Genomic DNA, 23390 nt, shown 5'->3' on the forward strand with positions numbered 1-23390 from the left:
GTCATGGCATTATTATGGACAAATGCATTCAATTTTACAAAAACAAGGTCAAACAGTTTATACTTGTTTGCAATGTGTCTTTTACTGGAAAATACATTTAATTTGTCATAACATTCAAGAAAAACATACGCAAATGCTTGCCAATGAATTACAAACTTTGGTATTCAACGGTTTCAAACAGTCCATTCTCACATGATTCACATCTAATGAAATTTTCTCCTTGTGCAACACACAGTTAGTGCAATTCTCAGAGCTGTTTTGCTGTATTTTTTGTCCTTAAATTCCAAGCTCACAGCATTCTGTAATGTGATCACTTCAGACTTCAGCTAGGAACTTGCCACAATGTTGTCTAGGTTGAAAGCAATTTAAAGAGTCAAATTCTCTCCATTTATATATCTTCTCTTTTTCCACTGGCAGTAATCCATTGTCATTGCAAAACCTTCACAACACTCTACCTTTATCATTTACAGTGTAACCCACTATGCTCTAATCAAACATACCACTCACATTCTCTTCAACAATCATGGTCTTTACTTCATATTTGTGCTGTTCAATGTCTTAATACTGATGCATCTCCCCCCTCCCCCAGCCAAAAAAAAAAAAAAAAAAGGATTCTCTTCCACATCAAGCACGTTTTAAAGCATTGTATGCATTCTCAGGTAGCCACGAGTTCATGGTAACTTCTAAGAAAAGGAATGACACTTTGGCCATCACCACTACATAGTAAACTCATCTTCAAATGCAGACAGAAATAAACACACAACCCATAAATATACTTTTAAAATTATTCACCAAAGGAATATGTATCAATAATTCTAAAAGAGTGAAATTCACCCCCTCCCCCCCGCGCTGCAGATTAACACAAGGTCTATGCCTCTTGAGTCCCATTTAAGCCTTCAAACAGGACATGATTCAAAATCCACTGAAATCAGCAGGACTCTTTATGTTGACATCAGAGGGCTTTGGATCGGGCCCAAAGAGCTTATGTGGAACTTGAGCGGTGCCTGGGTTTTGTGATGATTCCCCACAGAGAGGTGAATTTCACCCATAAAGTACTATGACCACAATATGAAACATACAATACTAGCAGCTTGTGAACCCTGACACAAAGGGCTTGATTCTAATCCAAGATATGTGGTTATACATAACCACGTTAGCTTGACAAATTCACCACTGGGTACGCATGCATAAGCACCACATTACAGGATTTTTCTAGCTACTCTTTGCAGCAATGTATGCCTGCATATTTCATGTTAGACTCAAACCTGGAGTACTACTTGTATACAGATAATGTTAAGGATCTGGGGCTCCATCTGGCAGGATGCTGAGAGTTCTGGCCCCAACGAGGCAAAGCACTGAAGCACATGCCTAACTTTAAACATGTCAGTAGTTCCACTGAAGTCAGTGGAGCTACTCAAGTGCTTTGCTGGATCAGGACCAAAGCATACAACACCTCGCATAATTGACCCTTTATGCAAACATGTAGTCTGTTTAGTATTAAGAGACAAAATTAAGCAAACACTGTTTCAATCCTAATGTCAAGCATTCTATTGAAGAGATTTCCCCTGAGAAAACAGATAATTGTTGATACTGCTTCATGTTATTGCTTTAATTTTTTACAGGCAGTTTAACAAAAACAATTACTACAAATATTTTTTTCCAACAACAAATGCTGAAATACAGGGCACCTTTTTTTTCCTTTCAAGTACACTGGGCAAAACTGTAAACCCTGAGAGTTTTGTGTGTGCAAACCTACATCTTGTAAACTGTAATGTGAAACTCCTCTCTGAGCACCGTTATAGAAAAAGGTATGATGTCGCTAATATTTCTAAATGCAGATGCTAGCCTTATAGTGTGTACACCATACACATATTTGTGTGACTATGGTCAATCTACTTTGGTATCTATACTGTCCTGCAGTCTGAAGTACTGTCTGTTTCATATAACACAGAAATCCTATTTGTACCATATAGAGACATTTATCATGATCATTTATGAAAACAGCAAAGATGCATTCATTTTCTTTAAGAGCACTTGAACAGAAAAGCAAAATTCTGATAAAAATGTAAAGCTTATAAGTCTAGGCAGTATTATTGAGGAACACAGGGATGAACTTTACATGCTATATATTCTAGTTGTGCACTTGGAAGTTCTTAAAGTGTTAAAACATTATTTCTTTCACCTGATTTCCACAATGATGCAGGTAAATGAGAACAGCATATGTTAAATCACTCACTATCTGTATACTTGCAGTGCATTTCATCCTGAGGATAATTTCAATTTGTGCCTGCAAACAAATAAATTCTGGTGAAATAAAATCACACGTGTACTTCAAGACAATTGTAGCTGATTTTTTATACCTCATCAGTGGAAACAAAACTGTAAATTAAATCCTAAGATTTTCCTTAAATGTGACAAACACTCAAATAGACAAATGTATTAAAATAAAACATTATTTAAGCAGGTTTTTTGTTTGTTTGTTTTTACTTCAAGAAAGGTCATTTTTAAAACTTTCCTATTAGTCTCAACATTTTTATATAAAGTTTAGGTTCTTATTCACTGAAAACTCCCACTGACTTCACTGGCAGTTTTGCCAGAGTAAAGAATGCAAGGTACAGCCCAAAATGATTTGGACAGAACCATCTATTCCTGTACTGCCTTTATTAAATCACTGGTAATTATTAAAGTGGCAATTTTAGGGCTCAAACTCGCTGAAAGAAGCATATGTGACTTCTGGTCCATAAAAGCAGTGTGAACCTTCTGGGTTCTGTGCTTCCTAACTTTAATTTTTCTTCTTCTGTGGAAATGTACTCTCTTCAATAGCTGCAGAACACTTCAGTAGGCATTAGCTATATCACACCTATCTCCAGAGTACAGTCTATGACTATCATTTCATATAAGGAAATAAGGGGATTTCTCAGAGCATGCTCAGGGAACACTATATAGAGAACTGAAACTCCCAAACACCTGCACACATCCATTTCGCATAATTCAGATTTCCGATTCCTACCTTAATGATAAGCCATTATGCTGTGCGCTGGAGTGTTATTGCAGGCTATCCGTGACACTTGTGTTTGGAGCAACTCAAGGCCTGTGGATTGTTAGAGCACACAGTTGAATGAAAGTCAAAGACCTGATCTATTCTTAAAAGTTATGCCAGCATAGCTATGTCAATCAGGGGTGCGAAAAAACCCACACCTCTGACAGACGATGCTGTGCCGACAAAACCCCCAGAGTAGACACAGCTATGTGGACAGAAGAAGGCTTCTGTCAACTTCGCTAACGTCGTTCAGGGAGGTAATGTTCCTACACCAATGGAAATAACTTGGTTGCCGTAGGCTGTTTCTACACTACAGGGCTATGCCAGCATAGCTATGCCAACACAGAGAGGGTCTAGACTACAGAGCCTAAGTCTCTCTCCAGCAAATTGCTAGTTTCCCCAAGAAGGGAGACCATTTCCACAGACATCTTAAAGGAATGAGTTCTCTAGGGAATGAACTTGGAGAAATTCTGCATTTGAGTTCTTGCTAGGCTGACATGTCCATTCTTAAAAGTCAGCCCAAGTGAGTTACTCATGTCACCATTGGCCTATTCATCTGAAAGAAATGCTCCGAGTAGAATCCCTGAGCAAGTTCAATGGAATCCCCAACTGCATTTTCAGGAGTCTAATTTCCACATACTGTGTGGCAGGGATTTATTGTGTGGCAGGGATGCACATTTCATCCTGTGGACCAGTTTGTGAGAGAGAGATTTTCTCATAGCATCTCTCCTCCCAATCCCCTATTGTTTCAATGTGAAAACATTTTGTTGTAGAGACCATTTGTGATCCATGGACTGTAGTGCAGGAACGATTACTGTATGGCCCTTGGGCCATGCAGAGTCACAGCTCTTGTTGGCTGGTTTCACAAATGAACCTGTGAGCTACAGAAAAGAATGAAGAGACCAGCAATTAAACAAATGGACATGGGGCAAATAGGTTCAGAACCATAAAGTCATTTTTAAAACTTTAAACATGTACTACAATGGAGCAGTCGCCAAACCATAGTTATGGTTACATTATATATAGGTAGGTCATCAAAGGAAAAAACTCCAAAGCCTGCGAAGCAGAACTACTTTGACCTACCACTGGAATAATTCCAACTTACTGAATGGCCACGGGTAGTTGAGGAGGACGATGGTTACAAAGGAAGCAAGAATCAGGCATTCTGGGAGGCAAATTTATTTGCATGAGCTTCCCAGCTGTCTGTCAGCTCCACAGTCTTTGGCAACTGAGCTGTTAGATTTTATTTTATTAGGGCTTCAATGGAAGGCAGACCTTTCTTCTGAATAGGTCAATGTTTCACAGAGCCAAAAGCCAGAGCCTTCCCAGGCTTGCATGGTCAGAAGGCTCCAGATATTTTCTTCTGCAGAAAGTCATAAATAAGAAAGTTGGGTACTAAATATATTGTATTTTTGAACAGGTTTCCACCATTGATCAAATTCAGCTGCAGTATGTTTAAATATGGAAAACAATATTTTATATTAAAATATATCAAATGACTTTAAATGAATTTAGGGACAAATCCCACAGTCCTTACTTGTAGCCTGATCCTATTTCCCCTGAAGTCAGTAACAGTTTAGCCACTGACTTCAACGGGAGGAAGACTGGGTTATTTCTCCTTACTCTGGGAAAACCCCTTTGAAATTAATGGGAATTTTACTTAAGGAAGGACTGAGTAAAGAATGCAAGATCTGACTTCTTGAATTTTGACATCCTGTCAACTTTTTTTTTTTAAGATGGTTACATTTATACGTATTCAAAACCAAATATCTTTCTTTACTCAACTGAAGAACCTGAAACACATCTCATCCAAGCGCCTGTCTATACAAACACTAAAAGTTCCCAAAGGTGCTTTGACCTACTCCCATTTCAAAGCAGGATAGATCAAAGAGCACTATGGAACCTTTAGTCTGCAGCAACAGTCTCCACACGAACACTTCACGTACGACAGGCTAGCACGAGGTAGATTTCCCAGCTTGCCGTGAACTAAATATTCATATAGACATACCCTCAAATAAAAATTTGTTTTCTCTTAGGCTTGAGACTCCTCAAGTGTTTCTGATGTTTTAAAGTTACACTCATTTTCAGTTCTTACTAACCAGTAAAGCAAAAGTCTACTTCATATCTTTCATATAAAGATAAATAGGTAATAGTTCTAAACATCTAACTAACGAGCCATGAGTATTTTAGAACGGCACATAATATAAAAGAGTTTTCTAAAAGTAAAAAAGATAAAGATAATTACCTTTAAAAGGTGACAATTCAGCAACACAAAAGAGTAATTCTGTTTTGTTGTAAAGTTCCTGTTTGTGTTCTAAAGAACTGAAAGTTTATTTGATCTTAAAATTGGTTCTGAGGCTCCTCAATCATTCATTTTCTAAAGTCTACGATTTATGAACAATTTAGGACTTCAATGTACCAAAGCTTTGGAATCTAAGAATATTACTGACCAGCAACTGAAACTACTGTGTATGTAAAAAGAAAAGGAGGACTTGTGGCACCTTAGAGACTAACAAATTTATTTGAGCATAAGCTTTCGTGAGCTACAGCTCACTTCACCGGACGCATTCAGTGGAAAATACAGTGGGGAGATTTATATACATAGAGAACATGAAACAATGGGTGTTATCATACAAACTGTAAGGAGAGTGATCACTTAAGATGAGCTAATACCAGCAGGAGAGCGGGGGGAGGGGGGAGAGAGAAGAAAACCTTTTGTCGTGATAATCCAGGTGGGCCATTTCCAGCAGTTGACAAGAACATCTGAGGAACAGTGTGTGTGTGTGTGTGGGGGGGGGGAGGATAATAAACATGGGGAAATAGTTTTACTTTGCGTAATGACCCATCCACTCCCAGTCTCTATTCAAGCCTAAGTTAATTGTATCCAGTGTGCAAATTAATTCCAATTCAGCAGTCTCTCGTTGGAGTCTGTTTCTGAAGTCTTTTTGTTGTAATATTGCGACTTTTAGGTCTGTAATCGAGTGACCAGAGAGATTGAAGTGTTCTCCGACTGGTTTATGAATGTTATAATTCTTGACATCTGATTTGTGTTCATTTATTCTTTTACGTAGAGACTGTCCAGTTTGACCAATGTACATGGCAGAGGGGCATTGCTGGCACATGATGGTATATATCACATTGGTAGATGTGCAGGTGAATGAGTCTCTGATGGTGTGGCTGATGTGATTAGGCCCTATGATGGCGTCCCCTGAATAGATATGTGGACACAGTTGGCAATGGGCTTTGTTGCAAGGATAGGTTCCTGGGTTAGTGGTTCTGTTGTGTGGTATGTGGTTGCTGGTGAGTATTTGCTTCAGGTTGGGGGGCTGTCTGTAAGCAAGGACTGGCCTGTCTCCCCACTGTAGTTTCCACTGAATGCATCCGATGAAGTGAGCAGTAGCTCACGAAAGCTTATGCTCAAATAAATTTGTTAGTCTCTAAGGTGCCACAAGTCCTCCTTTTCTTTTTGTGAATACGGACTAACAAGGCTGCTACTCTGAAACCTACTGTGTATGTAGTTAGAACTCGCAGAGCGAAGGTTGTCCCCTACAATACTTGGGTGTTCTGCTTTAAATTTCTGCCATATTCTCTGAACAGCACAGCATTTTACAAAAAAACAAAATGTTATTTTTCTTTCATACACAAATCAAGACCAGGTACAGATTAGAGGTTGTTTACAGTTAACGACAGACTGCTTGTAAGATGAGGGCAAATTTTGGAACCAATATGAGAAAACTGCGTATCTGGATAAATTCTATACACATACATGTCCTTTTTTATTTTATTTTTAAATGGCATCAATGGAAGGCATACTGTGCCCTTGAGAGCGCTTTAAATTAGACACTATAGGCTCATCTTGCATCCCTTGCCCTCCCATTGATTTGAATGGGAACTTTGTGAGGGCAATCAATACACGAGCAGGTCACTGATTAAAATCAAATGTAATGTAAACCTACCATCATGTGAACAGTTCTCTTTTAATAAGACAAATTCATCATCGGTATAACTCCACCAGCTTCAGCAGAGTTATAACAGGCCCATTTCTGACTAGCCATATATGGTATTTTTTCCCCCCTTCAGAAAGAAATAATTTCTTAAGCAAATATATTGTTAATTTGGGCCTCAGATAAATCTGCTGTAGAATGGAAACAAAAGAACACAACGCTGAATAAACAACATTACAAAGTTCTTTTGTTGTGTGGATCACTGAGATTAAATAAATTTTGAATAAAGTTACAAAGTTTTAACAAAAGACTGCAGTCTTAAAGAGAAATAAATGCTATCCTCTCCTTTAAAATTGGGGCCTAAAAAGATTACATTCAGTTTCTGGCTGCCTAGTGTTTAAAAACTGCCATGATTAAGGCAACTTGTAATGTCAAACACAGTACAAAAGAGCAAATAAAAAATGACAGCAATCAAAACAAGTTTTGTGATAGTTTCACAACCATGTTTGAAGTCATGCCAAAAATACACACTAACAATAACCTAAAGACTACATATCCCTATGATTGTTATTCAAAGTGCACACCTATAATGTTATAAACTAGGGGCCTGATCCTGCTCCCACTGAAGTCTATGGCAAGACTCCCGTTGACTTCAATGGGAGAAGATTTAGGGCCTCTGTTTTGTAAATTATACAGCTGCATTACATATTCATAACAAATTTTGAGTACCTGTAAAAAGATATATTTTGATCCAAACTTAAAATCATGTCACATTTACACACTTGTTTTTACAAGAACAGTAGAGTAGTATTGACACTACTCAGTAAGTTTCTTTTTGTTTTTTTGTAAAGGTAAAAGAAACGGAAGTATGTGAACAATTTTAGCATTTTCACTTCGCCATAAGAGATGGGGCATGTATAATGTCTGCTTGGCTTCAGTATAAAAAGGAACAATTTTACAGAAAATAATGCATTAATTCAGCCTGCTTTGCATAATTAAATGTATACATACACCAAAAATGGGAGTATTGAGGAGAAAACAAGAAACTTACACACTTGTTTTGTATGAAGCAAAAAATGAGAAAACTGTGGAAGCAGTTTTTAAGGATGAATGCCTAGTGTTACCATGTTTCAGATTAAAGGAGGATAATTCTTCTTCCTTGTTCCTGTAAAAATACACCAATAAAAGAAATTAAGTTTTTAGAACATTGTACAGGTTTACATTAGAAATTCTTAAATTAATCACTAATTTAAGCACTCGATAGTATTGCAGAACAATAAATAACATTTCACTTCATTATTACAATAATGTTACTGCCAATTTCTTAATCTGTTGCCAATATCAAATAATAGTGTCTAGAAGATTCAATGCTTTGCTGAATTCTGGTCTCACAGCTTTGGCTAGATCAGGACTAGATCAGGCACCTTGCACAGTTGAACTCTAAATGCAGAACTTTTAAGCGTAGGTTGATTTCTTAGGCTTAATAAAGTGCATCATCATGTGCACGGAATAGTTCCATAATTAAAGAAAGTCAGACTTTTAAAAATGTGACCATTTCATTTGGTAATTAAAAGTGCTTACATGGGTAGAGAAAACACAACTCACTTATAGCCTGAGCAGTTTTAAGCCATGTTTCGACTCACAGCAAAGATATATAACCATGTTATAACCCTCCAAGAATATTAAATGTAAACAGGCCTGCTGACGGGGGGAGAGGGGGGAAGGGAGCAAAGGCGGCAACTGTACAGGGGCTGCCATGCTAGCAGTGTCTGGGAGCCCCAGGTATGAGCAGTGGGTGAACCCCTGGCTCGGGAAGGCTAGCCCCTGGCCTGGACCACCCTTTCTGCCTGAGTGAGGCCCCACCTTTCTCACTGGAGTTCCACTCCCCCTCCCAGCGCCCCCACCTCCCAGGCCACCCAAGTGCTGCCAGCCCCGGAACAGTTTTACTTTTCTTTAAATCTAAGGGTCCAATCCAGCAATGAACTGTATACAAGCAGGCAGAACTCCATGACCTCATGCAGGTGCATGGGGTCCACCCATAATAAATTCATTGCAAGACAAGGGCTTTTGTTCATGATAATCCCAAAGGAACTTGAAATCAAACGGCTCTCCTTCCAATGTTGGTCTTTTCTATGTAGCAAACAGGCTTTCCCCACCTCATTCCACCCAGCATGTATTCCAAAGGAGATGAAAATTAATATTAATTTTTATTTACCTATTTGTATGCGCACCAGCATAACTAATGCCAGGGAAGCAGGCAGCTTTAATTAACTGCTGCTATAGAAATAGAGGAACCCTAACAACTAAGAACTATTTTATCAGCAAGCTCACAAAAGTGGTCATTCATTTTTTGAGGGAGGAATAAATAGCAAGCTATATCTGAGGGATAAAGCAACGTATTTCTTGACATATGCTGTATACTAAGAATCTAAAAAATATTCAGCAAGGTTGCACTTTAACCAGATAGCTGACTAAGAGCCCAGTAGCGCATGCAAACATTTTCTACCAGGTCTACTCATATTGAAGTTAACAGAACTACGCACAGTAGCAAAGAAACACAACAGGCACAAACGTTTGCAAGATCAGGCCCTAAAATAAAACAATCACCACCAATAGGAACATACAAAGAAACAAGACAAAGTGACTCAAGTCACAATGACCCTCCCAAAGATACCAGTTTCCGGTATCTATCAGTCCTTGGCACAGTGACACAGTTAGCAGAGGAGGATCTGAGGAAGAAGGAAAATGATATGCTAGCAGAGAGAGGGAGAGAAAGAGATGGGAAGAAAGAAAAATAAGGAATGGAAAAAGGGAATCAAGAACACTCATACACAATCTTTTAGGTTAGTAAATTATGTTATTTCTCTGTGAGAAGAGAAGCTAAAAAGAAAACTCCTGAAAATCCATAGCTAGCTCACGGGATTTGGCACTTATTTCAGTTCACTTTAGGCTCTGTAAGAAAGTTCTGCACTCAAATACTTTACAAATGGAATTGGAACCCGAGTGAAATCAATCAGCAATGAAGAGTCCTAGTTAGTGGGTTTCAGATGCAGATCTATTGAGTGCACTAGTACTGTGTCTACTATCCCTGGGCAGAGAAAACAAAACCAGAAAAGTAAAACAAAAGTAGACAAATCAAAGAGAGAGAGAGAATAGAGAAAAAGAGAAAAGCGAAAGAGGCAAAAGTGGAAGAAGAGAGAAAATATATATAAAAAGATGCAGGGAAAGATACCCAGAAAAAGGAAGATAGTAGGAGACACGATGAAAGAACAGGGAAGTGGAAAATGAGGTCAACATACAGAAAGGAGAACAGGGCAACCGTTTATGGTTGCAACATTGTCTCACAATTTTTTCACTGAAAATAATTTAGGTGACCAAAGCTTGAAGATGAACTAAAATGTGTCTTCTGGTATGTGACTAAGTAATAAAAACTATTTCTTTCCGTTAGTTTTTTGCTTTAAGTCAGGTGTTGAGCAAAAAGCATCCCATGCTGTATCACCTGTCTGATGTTTACCTCAGTTCCACATCCTTAAGGCTAGACACCTTTCTTCCCATTTTAGAAGAAAAAACGAGTAGATGAAATTTTAGGCCTAACCAATTTAACAGCATTCTTTTGAGTATAGAAAAGTCCAGTGAGTTGCTGTAAACGCCTGAATTATTTTATGTATCAAATTTAGTATCATACATTTTATGTCACCCATATTTTGGTCATATGATGTATCTTTCATGCTGCACTCACAGGAATAAATGTTCAGTGAGATGCAAAGGGAAATGGATGCAATATGCCCATCACTATCAAGGGGTATATGGACTACTGTGCTCAAAGCACATCCTTCAGTCAGAAACACTTGTTTAGATAACCAAATAGATAACTAAACAAATAGTAGAATAACCCACTAACTTTGGACACAAATAACATGAGACTAAAGGTAAACTTTTCGCTTCTCAGAGTAATAAAAAAAGACGTATTTGAAAAATGTATTCTTTTCTTTTGTACAGTTGTTACAATTACAATACTGTGCCCCTAATATAACATATATAAACACGTCTATTTTTTAAAATAACTCATATCTGCACAGTAATCTAAGGAATAAATTATTCTCCACAATCCCTTGCACCAGTGACTTGAGATCTTTTCTAAAGAGGAAAGAGATGAAACAAAGGAGAGGAAAAGATGTGTACAATTTTCCCAGATGAAAAATTCCTGCTAGGATTAGCTAGATTAGCATTAGATAACTGTCAACCTAAACAATGGATTGTGAATCCACCCGAGTGATGTTTGGCTACCTCTTGGTGAATCCAATAATTAACACTGGAAACAATTCAATTTAAATGTAGAAGAAAATAAAATAATTAACAAACAATTACAAACAAAGGAATGCTGGATGCACAAGGCACCTAACCTAAGGAAAGTTTTAGTCAACTGGAGACCAATTATTCAGTAATTTTTGTACTCCCATGGATTAAAACACAAAAAAGGACCAAAAAAAAAAAAAAAGAACTAGATAAATTCATGGAGAATAGGTCCATTAATGGCTATTAGCCAGGATAGGCAGGGATGATGTCCCTAGCCTCTGTTTGCCAGAGGCTGGGAATGAGCAACAGGGAATGGATCACTTGATGATTACCTGTTCTGTTCATTCCCTCTGGGGCACCTGGCATCAGCCACTGTCAGAAGACAGACTATTGGGCTAGATGGACCTTTGGTCTGTCCCAGTATGGCCGTTCTTATGACAACACAAAATAGGGGAAAGAAAAAATTAGAAACAAATGTGGGACTAAACAAAGCAGATAGAAAATTAGGGCTAAACCTAAAACTTTGGGAATTTATTAAAAAGATTGACAAGAGCACTGTGCACAACTGTCGCACATATTCTTGGTAAAGTACAGATTCCCATCTGTTTTTCTGTTACTTTCTAGAGCCAAACAAACACCACCAATCCCAAAGTCAATTGCTTAATATTTACATTTGTTTTGTAATGAAATGTAAACTGGCCTTTGATAAAGATGTTCATTGTCTTTTTAGAATTGCCACCCATCCCCACAATTAAAATGCTAAGCTGTTTTGCAGCCTGACTTCTGCATTTGTTGAATACTGTACTCAATCCCATCTTCCCTCTTGGGTGATACATCTAACCTCCCTGAACAGTCAAGCAATGTCTACACCGAAGGTTTGCCCTGCTTACAGTCATCTGTGGCCAGACACTGGTGTAACTGCACAGAGGCAAACTCTTCAGAATAGACAGGTTAAGCTGTGATTTGCCCTGGTACGACATTACCCATGCTTGAAACGGAGGCAAGTTGAACTTGTGCGAATCAGAGTTTGTAGCGACTGCTTACACTAGAGGTTTGCATCCATACAGCTATGCTGACAGCTGGTCAATAACTGCTGAAATTCTCAGTGTAAACAAAGCCTCAGAACACTCCTATCCCCATGACTGTGCTCCTTTTAGTGCCATTTCATGCAATTGGCATGGTCTTCAAAAGAACCTCCCCAACAAAGGGAAGTGAAATTGAGTTGGTATCTTTCGGACCAAATCTTCCACCATCCCCAATGAGCAGGAGAAATGCACTAGGGTGGTCTGCTTTTCTTTTTCTTCCTACCTATCTTGAAAACAAGCAAGAAGGTGACCCAATACTCTTTCACTGGAACACAGAAAAAGGAATGCTAACTTGTGTCCCCCTCCCACTGGGGAGTGAGAAGAGGGAGGTTCACCTTCGCGTGTGACCCTCCTTAACTTACTGAAGGAGAAATTAAGGCAGGAAGGCCTTTCAAACTTAGCTGTTGCTTCCCCTGCCACCAAGAGATGGACGGCTTTTTTCACTAGAAAGCTATGACCTTCATCTTGAAACTGAGACCAAGTAACCAGACGATAATATTGAGTGTGTTTAGGTATAGACACATTTTAGAAACAGTTTTAAGAAGATATTTACAAAAACTAAGGGTCCTAAGAAAATCAGATCCTGCAAACACTAACCAACAAAGAAGGGAGGAGAGGGAGAAGTAAATAAATGCCCATTGTCATGGAAAATAGGTTACAATTTAGGTATCTTTACCTTTCAAATTAGGCAAGTGTTTTAAGAAATACGCAAAAGGAGAAGAGAGCTCAAACCAGCTCTGCCAGGGAAGATTAATAAAGATCCATACAAATGTTATTTTCTCCCACTTTGGTGCCTACACCAGATTGTGTCAAGTGACATTTAAAAAAAAAATCTTTGGGGACATTAGGACAATTTTTTACAAAAGCTTGAATACTTACCCACCTCCGAGATTAAGTATTATTTTATTATACCTACTGGATGCTTAATTTTGATTTCAAATTGCTCCCATCACATGCATTTTTAAGAGCACAAACCAACTCACCAGCAGCCTCTTTGGTTTATCATCATCTGTGCTCCACCACGAACCTCATGGTGGTACCATCAAAGGAGGGCGGGGCAATTATCCTTGGCCCCATTTGCTGGGATGTGATGCTGATGACCGGCTTCCCCTCTGCCCCCCTGAGCTGGGCAGGGGCGGCTGACGGCTGGGATTTACCCGTGGCGATATAATAAGGACTTTCCACGAAAGTGGCCTCTCCTCCTCCCCCCAGCGCTGCCCTTGGGCTGCTGGGCTCGGCGGGGGCGCTGACGTCGCCGCCCGGGAGGGAGAGCTGGGTCTGCAGGGCATTCGCTGGCAGCATGGTGGTGGGCAGGAAGCCAGGGTAGATCATGTAGGTGGCCCCATAGGCCCCCGGGTTGAGCGCTAGCGGGGAGATGGGGAGCGGCATCGGGGCCACGGCCGGCTGCGGGGGCATGGGCACGGGCACCTCCACGTACTGCCCGGTCTCGGGGTCAAAGAGCCTCTTCTTGAGGGGCTGCTGCACGGGCGTGTCCACCAGGTAGTACTGCCCGGTGCTCAGGTCCAGCAGCACCTTGCGCTGCGTCTGCGGGAAGGGCTCGGCGGCCGAGGGCGGCGAGAAGCAGAGCAGCGGCGGGGGCTGCGCCCCGTGCAGGGCGGCCACGGGCAGCGGCGGGTGGTAGATGGCGGCGGGCGGCAGCTCCGGGGCGGCCGCAGGCGGGGCGGCGGGGCCGGGCTGCTGCTTGGGGCTGAGGCGGCCCCGGCTCTTGGCGGCGCTGAAGGGCTGCAGGGCGGCGGCGGCCGCCGAGGCCGAGAGCGGGCCCGGGGGGTGGGCGCCCCCTCCCGCGGCCGGCGGCTCCTTGAGCGGCATGGCCAGGTAGTTCCCGCAGTCGGGCCCGGCCGCGCCCTTCTCGGCCTCGCCGGGCCCCTTCCCTTCGGCGGCGGCGGCGGGGGCCGGGGAGAGCTTGAGGGAGCGCGGCGCCGGCCCGGCCTGGCCCTTCAGGCCGCGGAGCGGCGAGGCCGCGGCGGGGAGGTTGGCCGGGGCGGCCGCCGCCGCCTTCTGCGCGGAGCTGACGGTGAAGACGCTGCTCCGCGGCGGCTGCGGGCCCGGGGCTCTGTCCGCCGCGGCCGCCTCCCCGCGGGGCTCGGGCAGGGGGCGGGGCCGTTCCCGCGCCAGGCTCTCGAAGGCGGCCGCCCTGGCCGAGACCTTGTCGGGCTTGGGGCCGGAGCCCGGGAGGGGCTGGCGCTCGGGGGCGGCCGGGGCCGGGCTCCTCTCCTCGGCGGGCGCCCGGCCGCCCCGCTCCTCGCTGGCGATGAGGGAGAGCACGTGGCTGTCGGTGATGGGCCGCGGGTCGCTCTTGCGCTTCCACTCGTGCTTGCTGAAGCTGTACAGCTCCTCCATGCTGCGCACCGCCGCCGTCAGCTTCTCCAGCGCGTTGCGGCTGGGCGGCGCCTTGGCCTCCTCCCGCGGCTCCTCGTCCGCTCCCTTGCCCCTCTCAGGCGGGGCGGGCGCGGGGGGCGGCGGGGGCGGCGGCGGCTGCTGCTGCTGCTGCCTCCAGGGGGCGGAGGCTTTGGACACGATCTTCAGCACGGCGGGCAAGCGAGGGTCGCTCTTGTTGGGGGCGATGGTGGCCACGGGCAGCCTCCCCGAGGTCCTGTGCACCAGGATTGTCCCCTCCGGCGTGGCAGGCAGCACCTTGCCCCCTGCTGGGGCTTTGGCCCCCGTCTCGCCCGGCCTTTTGTCCTCCCTGCTGTTACTGACCGCCTGGCAGGTGATCACCATGGGAGACAGAGCCCTGGGGATCCCCGCTATGGCCAGCTGCCTCGGTTTCTGCTCCGCGCTGCCCTGATCGGAGAGCGCGCTGCTCCGGTCGCTGCTGGTATCGCCCGAGTCGTGGCCGTAGGCGCTCTTGATCAGTTTCCTGACGTCCCTCACCTGGTGAATGGGGCCGGGGACTTTCGGCTTGTTGTCTCTGATATCGCGCACCAAGAATTGCGGCACCTTGTCCAGGCCGTCCGCTTTGAATGCCTTCTGCGGCTGGCCTCGGGGCTCCTCCGCTGCCTTGAAAAGGGTGGGTGCGGTAGCGGCTAGTTTGGGGGTGAGCAGCTTGGCGAGGTCAAAGGGGTGATCCTTGCTTGGCTGCACGCTGCCCAGGCTGATCTTGATCTCGGGGGCTCTGGGCTTGACCGGGGTGCCCGCCCGAGCCGCGTAGATGGCTGCGGAGGGCTGTGTCACCTGTGTGCCAGGCTGTTTGTCCTTGGGGGTGCGCTGAATGTTTGGGACGAAGAGACGCGACATTTTAGTGGACTTGCCGGCTGAGATCTCACCCAGATCGGCCCGCCAGTCGTATTTGGCGGAGGAGAACTGAAGCTTCCCGATGGGAGCCCGCTCTTCTTTCTTCTTCTCTGCCTCTTTCTCTTTCCAGGATCTGAACGCGCTGTTCTGGCTGCGGAGGAAGGTCGCCTTGATGGCTTCCGAGGCGCTCTTCTTAATTTCACACACGTCCTCCAATCGCGTTTCCGAAAGGGGTCGGTCTAGGCGAGGGGTAGACGCCTTGGAGGTCGGCGACTTGCTGTCAGAAAACTCCCCCGGGTCCTCTGCTGTCACAATGGTGTAGTCAGAGCTGCCCTCGGAATACCTGGAGTTCTGCCTCTGCATGCCCCCGGCTTTCAGCTTCTCCCTGGCCGAGCCCTCCTGCTCCTTGCCGGGCAAGGACGCGGCCAGCCTGGTGTACGAAGTGTCTGTGATCTCCCCCCTCTCCATTTTGAACTCGTGCTCCCGCTGCATTTTCTTCGAGATGACATTCTTGAGGAGGCTGGAGGCGAATTTCGATTTATTCGGGGTGCCCTCCGGGACTTCTGCCGCGGCCAGCCCGGTTTGTTTGCTAGCCTCCTGGCCCGGCTCCCTGGGCAGCGCTTCTGGAAGTTCATCTGCGCAACCTGCCGCAGCGGCAGCGTGGTCAGGACGTTTCGCAGCTCTGGGGACACCAGCATTGATATTGCTGCTAAAATTCAGCGTCTCCAACAAAGTTACAACCCGGGAGCCCGACTGGATCCGCTTCTCGAAGCACGCTGGCGTTTCCACGTGGGTTATTTCCCCATCGAGCTTGCTGACCACGAACTCTAGGGCTTTCGTCTGCGATTTATTGGAGCGAATGTAGAACTGGTCACGGCATGTCTTCGCCCCAGCGCTTCTGTGCCAGCCGGTGGGTTCGGCGCTGCTCTTGAACAGGTTCTGCTCCGGTTTCTGCCCGAGATTGCCGCACTTCAGGTCTAAATAAGTGGACCATCGGTTGATCCCGAGCGCCTGGTCCGAAAGGGACGCGGAGGACTCCCTGGAGCTTAAGTTCAGCGTGTCAAAGTAGGGGTAAGCCAAGCTCCGGAAAGCTCGGGCCGTCAGGTTTCTCACTTCTTTATCCGCATCATCCAGCTCGCTGACCGCGCTGGAGGCACCGCTGGAATATCCCCCCACTTCCTTCGCCCTTATGGCTCCACACCGCGTTTGCAAACGCGCGGGGACGGCAATAAATTTTTTTGCCTGGTCATGAATCGCGTCTTGTTTGAAACTGGCCTTGCGTTCGGGAGCTGTGGAGACACGGAGGCTCATGTCGCCTTCATGCTTGGCAGCGTAAATAATGCTTTGCTTCTCGGGCAGGTTGCTAAGCTCATTTATAGCCCTGGAAGTCGGTTTGATTGATAGGAGAATGTGGCCTGCAGCTGGGTTCTCGCTCATGTGGCTGGGGTTCTTGGACTGGCTTTCTTCCGAGCTGGCGCATTTGTCTGTGCTGGGGGTATCGTTTTCAGAGTTAATGCTGACTATCTCCGTACTGCTGGTATTCTCGATGCTGTCCGTCTGGTTATTGGCATCGCTGGTCGTGCTGAGATAACAGCTATTGTCCTCCTCCGTCTGCGTGTCCCCGAGGGTCTCGTCGCTCCCAAAGGAGGCGTAATCCACGAAGGAGTAGATCACATTGTTGTCTTCAAAGTCCCACCTGGAGGCCAGGCCAAAGTCAAAGTCCATGTCGTGGTCCACCTCGCTGAGCTGGATTTCGTGCGTGGTAATGTAATGCGCCTCCTCGTTAGCAGGGCTGTTCTTGCCGCAGTAGGTGGGCTGGGTAGCCCCCCGGCTGCCCCCTGTGGGGTTAACCAAGCAGCTTGCTTTGCAGTCCGCGTCCTCGTCCTCGTCACTTTCGTACCCAAAGGAAGAAGAGGAGGTTTTGCCCTCGGTCACGGTGTCATCCGTTTTGGGGAAGGCGCTTGTCTTGTTCACCGGGGATGGGCAAGAGGAGGACCACTCCGGGCAGCCGCTCGGGGAAAGCGGCTTGTGGGGGAGTCCAGGCGAAGTGTTTTCATTCGACCCTCCTGAGTTGGAGCCAGCGCTGCATCCCTCCGCTTCATTATCCTTCCTCCCCGGGGACCCCGGGCTGGCCCCTGGTCTCGATTCACGGGCCAGGGTTGCTGGCTTTCCGCTTTCCGAGCTACTAACAGCGCTGAGCTCGCAAGCTCCGTTTTTAGGGCTGAGAAAGGCCACTTTTCCTCCGCTCCCTGCCAAAGTCAGCTTTAGGGTCTGGGGGCTGGCGTCCCTTCCTCGGGGGAAATCCTGAATCTCCACATAGGTCGATTCCTTGGAGGTGACGGCGGTGACCGGCTCTGCAGGGCGGCGCTTTGTTCTGCCGCCCTTCGCTCCCGCTCCCCCCTTTTGGCTCGTGCTTTGCTCGCCGGGCGATTGTGAGAGGGCTTCCATGCTCATCCCGTCAGCATGTGGCCGAGGGCGAAGGGAACAGGCGGAGATATGGCCCCGGGACTGCAAAGCCGGCGGACACGCACGGGTCTCTTGCTGTTCCGTGGCAGCGGTGGACCCGGGAGAGTGTCCCGGCCGGGCTGGGGTGGCGGCGGCGGCTGTTCCCGCGGCCGCTGCCAGTGGCTTGTTCCGGAGCTCCTGAGTACAGTTGTTGGTTTGGCACTGAGAGCTGTCCGTCTGAATGCCATTGGTAACAGAAGTAGCAGCAAGGACAGCAGCTGCAGCCCGACCCCCAGCCACCCAGAAACGAAGAGAAAGCACATGGCAATTCTTCTGTTTCTCCTTGTGCTACGGGCGGGGCGGGGGGCAGGCTTGCCTCATTCCACGGTCATTCCTGCGGGGCCCTTAGCCAGCCCCGTTTGTGAATTGGCACTGGGGCGGACGCAGGGAGAAGACAGAGAGGCACGTGTTCTCTTACTAAAAGAGTTGCTTTCTAAAGCCCACGTTTCATAGACTATTTGCAGAGGTGTTGCCCAGACACTGCACCCAAGGATTTTCAGAAGTTAGGCGCATTGCTTCTCCCGGAGGATAAACTTAAGCAAACCGGTTATGTTCAGTTAACTTTCCAACGGGCGGTCTTCATCTTATGGGTTTCATATGTATTTAAAACGTGCCCACTTATTCATTGCAAAGGTATCCAAAGCTGTTCTTCCAGGAGCTTTTATCTTACTCCAGCCATTCAGCAAGATTCATGATAAATCGTTTTCCTCCCAGAGTATTTAAACACCTGTGTTTGTGGATATTTGAGCAGTCCTTGCGGTTCTGTAAAGAATATTTATGATGAAATGTGGACATGTGAAAACGTTATTTTAACTTGATCTGATGCTCTGAATAACATCAGGATGCCAAGTGATAGTCAAACTTAACCGGTCTAAAGTCGCGGGGGCCATTCTGTTATGCTGTTGAACTTCTAAAATCAATTGCAAGAAAATTAAAATCCTATTAAACACAGATCCGTTCGATGATTTAGTCCAATCATATTTCAAACACATTACAGCACAGGAGACGCGAATGATAAGGTATAACAAATAATTTACCCTTTATAAGCCAGAGATGTAAAACAAGTCTCGTTGTACTGGATCTTCATAGATGTATTCTGATTGATTCGGGAAGAGGGGTCACAGCTAATCAGATGCAAACTGATCCAGCTTTTCTTTGCCACTTTTCTCGAGGTAAAGGCTCTGCTGTGCGGTTTTGTGAGAACAGTGCCACTGGCCGGGTCAAAACTATTAACTAAACATAGACTATGCTGTCATTTATGCGGATTGAATTAAGTACTATTTAAAACGTTCGCATTTGTGTATAACGAAAATAACACGATCAGCCATTACTTACTAGAATCACACCCCCACCAACACAGAATGTTGTTACTCATCTTTCCAGTTTCAAATATTTAGAGCAGGGACTGAGTATTTGTCTCATTGGAAGAAACCTGAAAGGGGGATACCTACCTATGTGGAATGCAAAAAGGCACAGAAAACGTGCAAGTTTTTACCTACAATTATTTGCACTCCCCTCCTGCATTTAAGTTACTATGGGTAGAGAAGATTGCTTAAGTGGAAGACTAACTTGATTCTTTTGGATGGACAACGTCTCAACAGAATTTCTCCAATCGGTTGGCTCTCTAAATGCCACGCACTTACAGAAACTTTGGTCTCTAGCAAAATGATCCTTCAAGGAGATGCTCCACTAAAAACGCTATGTATCAGGTAGGCACTATTAAAATAAAAAATATTGTTCTGATCTGTATATCTTCAGTATCTGATAGCAGATCTCTCAAAGGAAGTTGTTTTGTCACCAAATTTTGCCTGGTCTTCCTTATAGAAAATGGAAATGTAATTAATGGTAAGATGCTTAATGGAGGAAGCATAAGGGTAAGATATAACTAGGGAATAAAGCCAATTTTTAAAAGGAAGTGGAATCAAAATCTTAGCCTCTGGGAAGAGGCGGATAAATTAATGGAACAAACTGACCTGCTGCAGGTCCCTTCAACTGCCAACCATTCCCCCTAGAGATCATTTTGAGCCAGTTGAGAACCCTGTCCTGCACACGACTGATATGCATTACTCCCATTAATATTAGTAGGAGGTCCAGGCACAGAAACGGAACAGTTTGTGGCAGAGTAGATTTTACAGTTGACTGAGAAAGGTCCATAGCTGGAATCCTGGCAGAGGTTGCAAACTCGACTCACTGAGTAATTATTAAATTCCTAGGCCAAAATAGTAAAAATAAAAAATATATCCATCTGGTGTTAAGGTAGTGAGGATTTTTTAAAATGTGATCTTAACTCTGTGTCCTCCCCTCTTTATAGTTATTGAAATTTACAGGGGAAAAGACTTTCAAGGGCCATTTTCCATAAAACACAAATTTAGACAGGAAATACTAAGTTAAGATCACACTTTATAAATGGAAATGCAGAGATAGGGTCAGCCCGGCAGCCTTAATTCTGTCTCTCATAGATCATAGAATCATAGAATATCAGGGTTGGAAGGGACCCCAGAAGGTCATCTAGTCCAACCCCCTGCTCAAAGCAGGACCAATTCCCAGTTAAATAATCCCAGCCAGGGCTTTGTCAAGCCTGACCTTAAAAACCTCTAAGGAAGGAGATTCTACCACCTCCCTAGGTAACGCATTCCAGTGTTTCACCACCCTCTTAGTGAAAAAGTTTTTCCTAATATCCAATCTAAACCTCCCCCACTGCAACTTGAGACCATTACTCCTTGTTCTGTCATCTGCTACCATTGAGAACAGTCTAGAGCCATCCTCTTTGGAACCCCCTTTCAGGTAGTTGAAAGCAGCTATCAAATCCCCCCTCATTCTTCTCTTCTGCAGGCTAAACAATCCCAGCTCCCTCAGCCTCTCCTCATAACTCATGTGTTCCAGTCCCCTAATCATTTTTGTTGCCCTTCGCTGGACTCTCTCCAATTTATCCACATCCTTCTTGAAGTGTGGGGCCCAAAACTGGACACAGTACTCCAGATGAGGCCTCACCAATGTCGAATAGAGGGGAACGATCACGTCCCTCGATCTGCTCGCTATGCCCCTACTTATACATCCCAAAATGCCATTGGCCTTCTTGGCAACAAGGGCACACTGCTGACTCATATCCAGCTTCTCGTCCACTGTCACCCCTAGGTCCTTTTCCGCAGAACTGCTGCCTAACCATTCAGTCCCTAGTCTGTAGCTGTGCATTGGGTTCTTCCGTCCTAAGTGCAGGACCCTGCACTTATCCTTATTGAACCTCATCAGATTCCTTTTGGCCCAATCTTCCAATTGGTCTAGGTCCTTCTGTATCCTATCCCTCCCCTCCAGCGTATCTACCACTCCTCCCAGTTTAGTATCATCCGCAAATTTGCTGAGAGTGCAATCCACACCATCCTCCAGATCATTTATGAAGATATTGAATAAAACCGGCCCCAGGACCGACCCTTGGGGCACTCCACTTGATACCGGCTGCCAACTAGACATGGAGCCATTGATCACTACCCGTTGAGCCCGACAATCTAGCCAGCTTTCTACCCACCTTATAGTGCATTCATCCAGCCCATACTTCCTTAACTTGCTGACAAGAATACTATGGGAGACCGTGTCAAAAGCTTTGCTAAAGTCAAGAAACAATACATCCACTGCTTTCCCTTCATCCACAGAACCAGTAATCTCATCATAAAAGGCGATTAGATTAGTCAGGCATGACCTTCCCTTGGTGAATCCATGCTGGCTGTTCCTGATCACTTTCCTCTCATGCAAGTGCTTCAGGATTGATTCTTTGAGGACCTGCTCCATGATTTTTCCAGGGACTGAGGTGAGGCTGACTGGCCTGTAGTTCCCAGGATCTTCCTTCTTCCCTTTTTTAAAGATTGGCACTACATTAGCCTTTTTCCAGTCATCCGGGACTTTCCCGGTTCGCCACGAGTTTTCAAAGATAATGGCCAGTGGCTCTGCAATCACAGCCGCCAATTCCTTTAGCACTCTCGGATGCAACTCGTCCGGCCCCATGGACTTGTGCACGTCCAGCTTTTCTAAATAGTCCCTAACCGCCTCTATCTCCACAGAGGGCTGGCCATCTCTTCCGCATTTTGTGATGCCCAGCGCAGCAGTCTGGGAGCTGACCTTGTTAGTGAAAACAGAGGCAAAAAAAGCATTGAGTACATTAGCTTTTTCCACATCCTCTGTCACTAGGTTGCCTCCCTCATTCAGTAAGGGGCCCACACATTCCTTGGCTTTCTTCTTGTTGCCAACATACCTGAAGAAACCCTTCTTGTTACTCTTGACATCTCTGGCTAGCTGCAGCTCCAGGTGCGATTTGGCCCTCCTGATAACATTCCTACATGCCCGAGCAATATTTTTATACTCTTCCCTGGTCATATGTCCAACCTTCCACTTCTTGTAAGCTTCTTTTTTATGTTTAAGATCCGCTAGGATTTCACCATTAAGCCAAGCTGGTCGCCTGCCATATTTACTATTCTTTCGACTCATCGGGATGGTTTGTCCCTGTAACCTCACCAGGGATTCCTTGAAATACAGCCAGCTCTCCTGGACTCCTTTCCCCTTCAAGTTAGTCCCCCAGGGGATCCTGGCCATCCGTTCCCTGAGGGAGTCGAAGTCTGCTTTCCTGAAGTCCAGGGTCCTTATCCTGCTGCTTACCTTTCTTCCCTGCGTCAGGATCCTGAACTCAACCAACTCATGGTCACTGCCTCCCAGATTCCCATCCACTTTTGCTTCCCCCACTAATTCTACCCGGTTTGTGAGCAGCAGGTCAAGAAAAGCGCCCCCCCTAGTTGGCTCCTCTAGCACTTGCGCCAGGAAATTGTCCCCTACGCTTTCCAAAAACTTCCTGGATTGTCTATGCACCGCTGTATTGCTCTCCCAGCAGATATCAGGAAAATTAAAGTCACCCATGAGAATCAGGGCATGCGATCTAGTAGCTTCCGTGAGCTGCCGGAAGAAAGCCTCATCCACCTCATCCCCCTGGTCCGGTGGTCTGTAGCAGACTCCCACCACTACATCACTCTTGTTGCACACACTTCTAAACTTAATCCAGAGACACTCAGGTTTTTCTGCAGTTTCGTACCGGAGCTCTGAGCAGTCATACTGCTCCCTTACATACAGTGCTACTCCCCCACCTTTTCTGCCCTGCCTGTCCTTCCTGAACAGTTTATAACCATCCATGACAGTACTCCAGTCATGTGAGTTATCCCACCAAGTCTCTGTTATTCCCATCACGTCATAGTTCCTTGACATCACCAGGACCTCCAGTTCTCCCTG

The 23390-nt window shown here is 45.5% G+C and overlaps 1 protein-coding gene across 1 annotated transcript; it reads right to left on the reverse strand.

Annotated features, from left to right (window-relative positions):
• Positions 1-417: 417 nt before the first annotated feature.
• Positions 418-18192, reverse strand: C4H4orf54 (chromosome 4 C4orf54 homolog). Its single transcript, XM_073340778.1, has 3 exons — positions 13349-18192; positions 8036-8149; positions 418-2287 (listed from the first exon to the last, which is right to left on the reverse strand). The coding sequence occupies exon 1, from the start codon at positions 18072-18074 to the stop codon at positions 13371-13373; it is 4704 nt and encodes a 1567-aa protein (XP_073196879.1). The 5' UTR covers positions 18075-18192; the 3' UTR covers positions 418-2287; positions 8036-8149; positions 13349-13370.
• Between the last annotated feature and the right edge of the window lie 5198 nt (positions 18193-23390).

Source organism: Lepidochelys kempii, chromosome 4 (assembly GCF_965140265.1).
Source record: "Lepidochelys kempii isolate rLepKem1 chromosome 4, rLepKem1.hap2, whole genome shotgun sequence".
Classification (NCBI taxonomy): Eukaryota; Metazoa; Chordata; order Testudines; family Cheloniidae; genus Lepidochelys; species Lepidochelys kempii.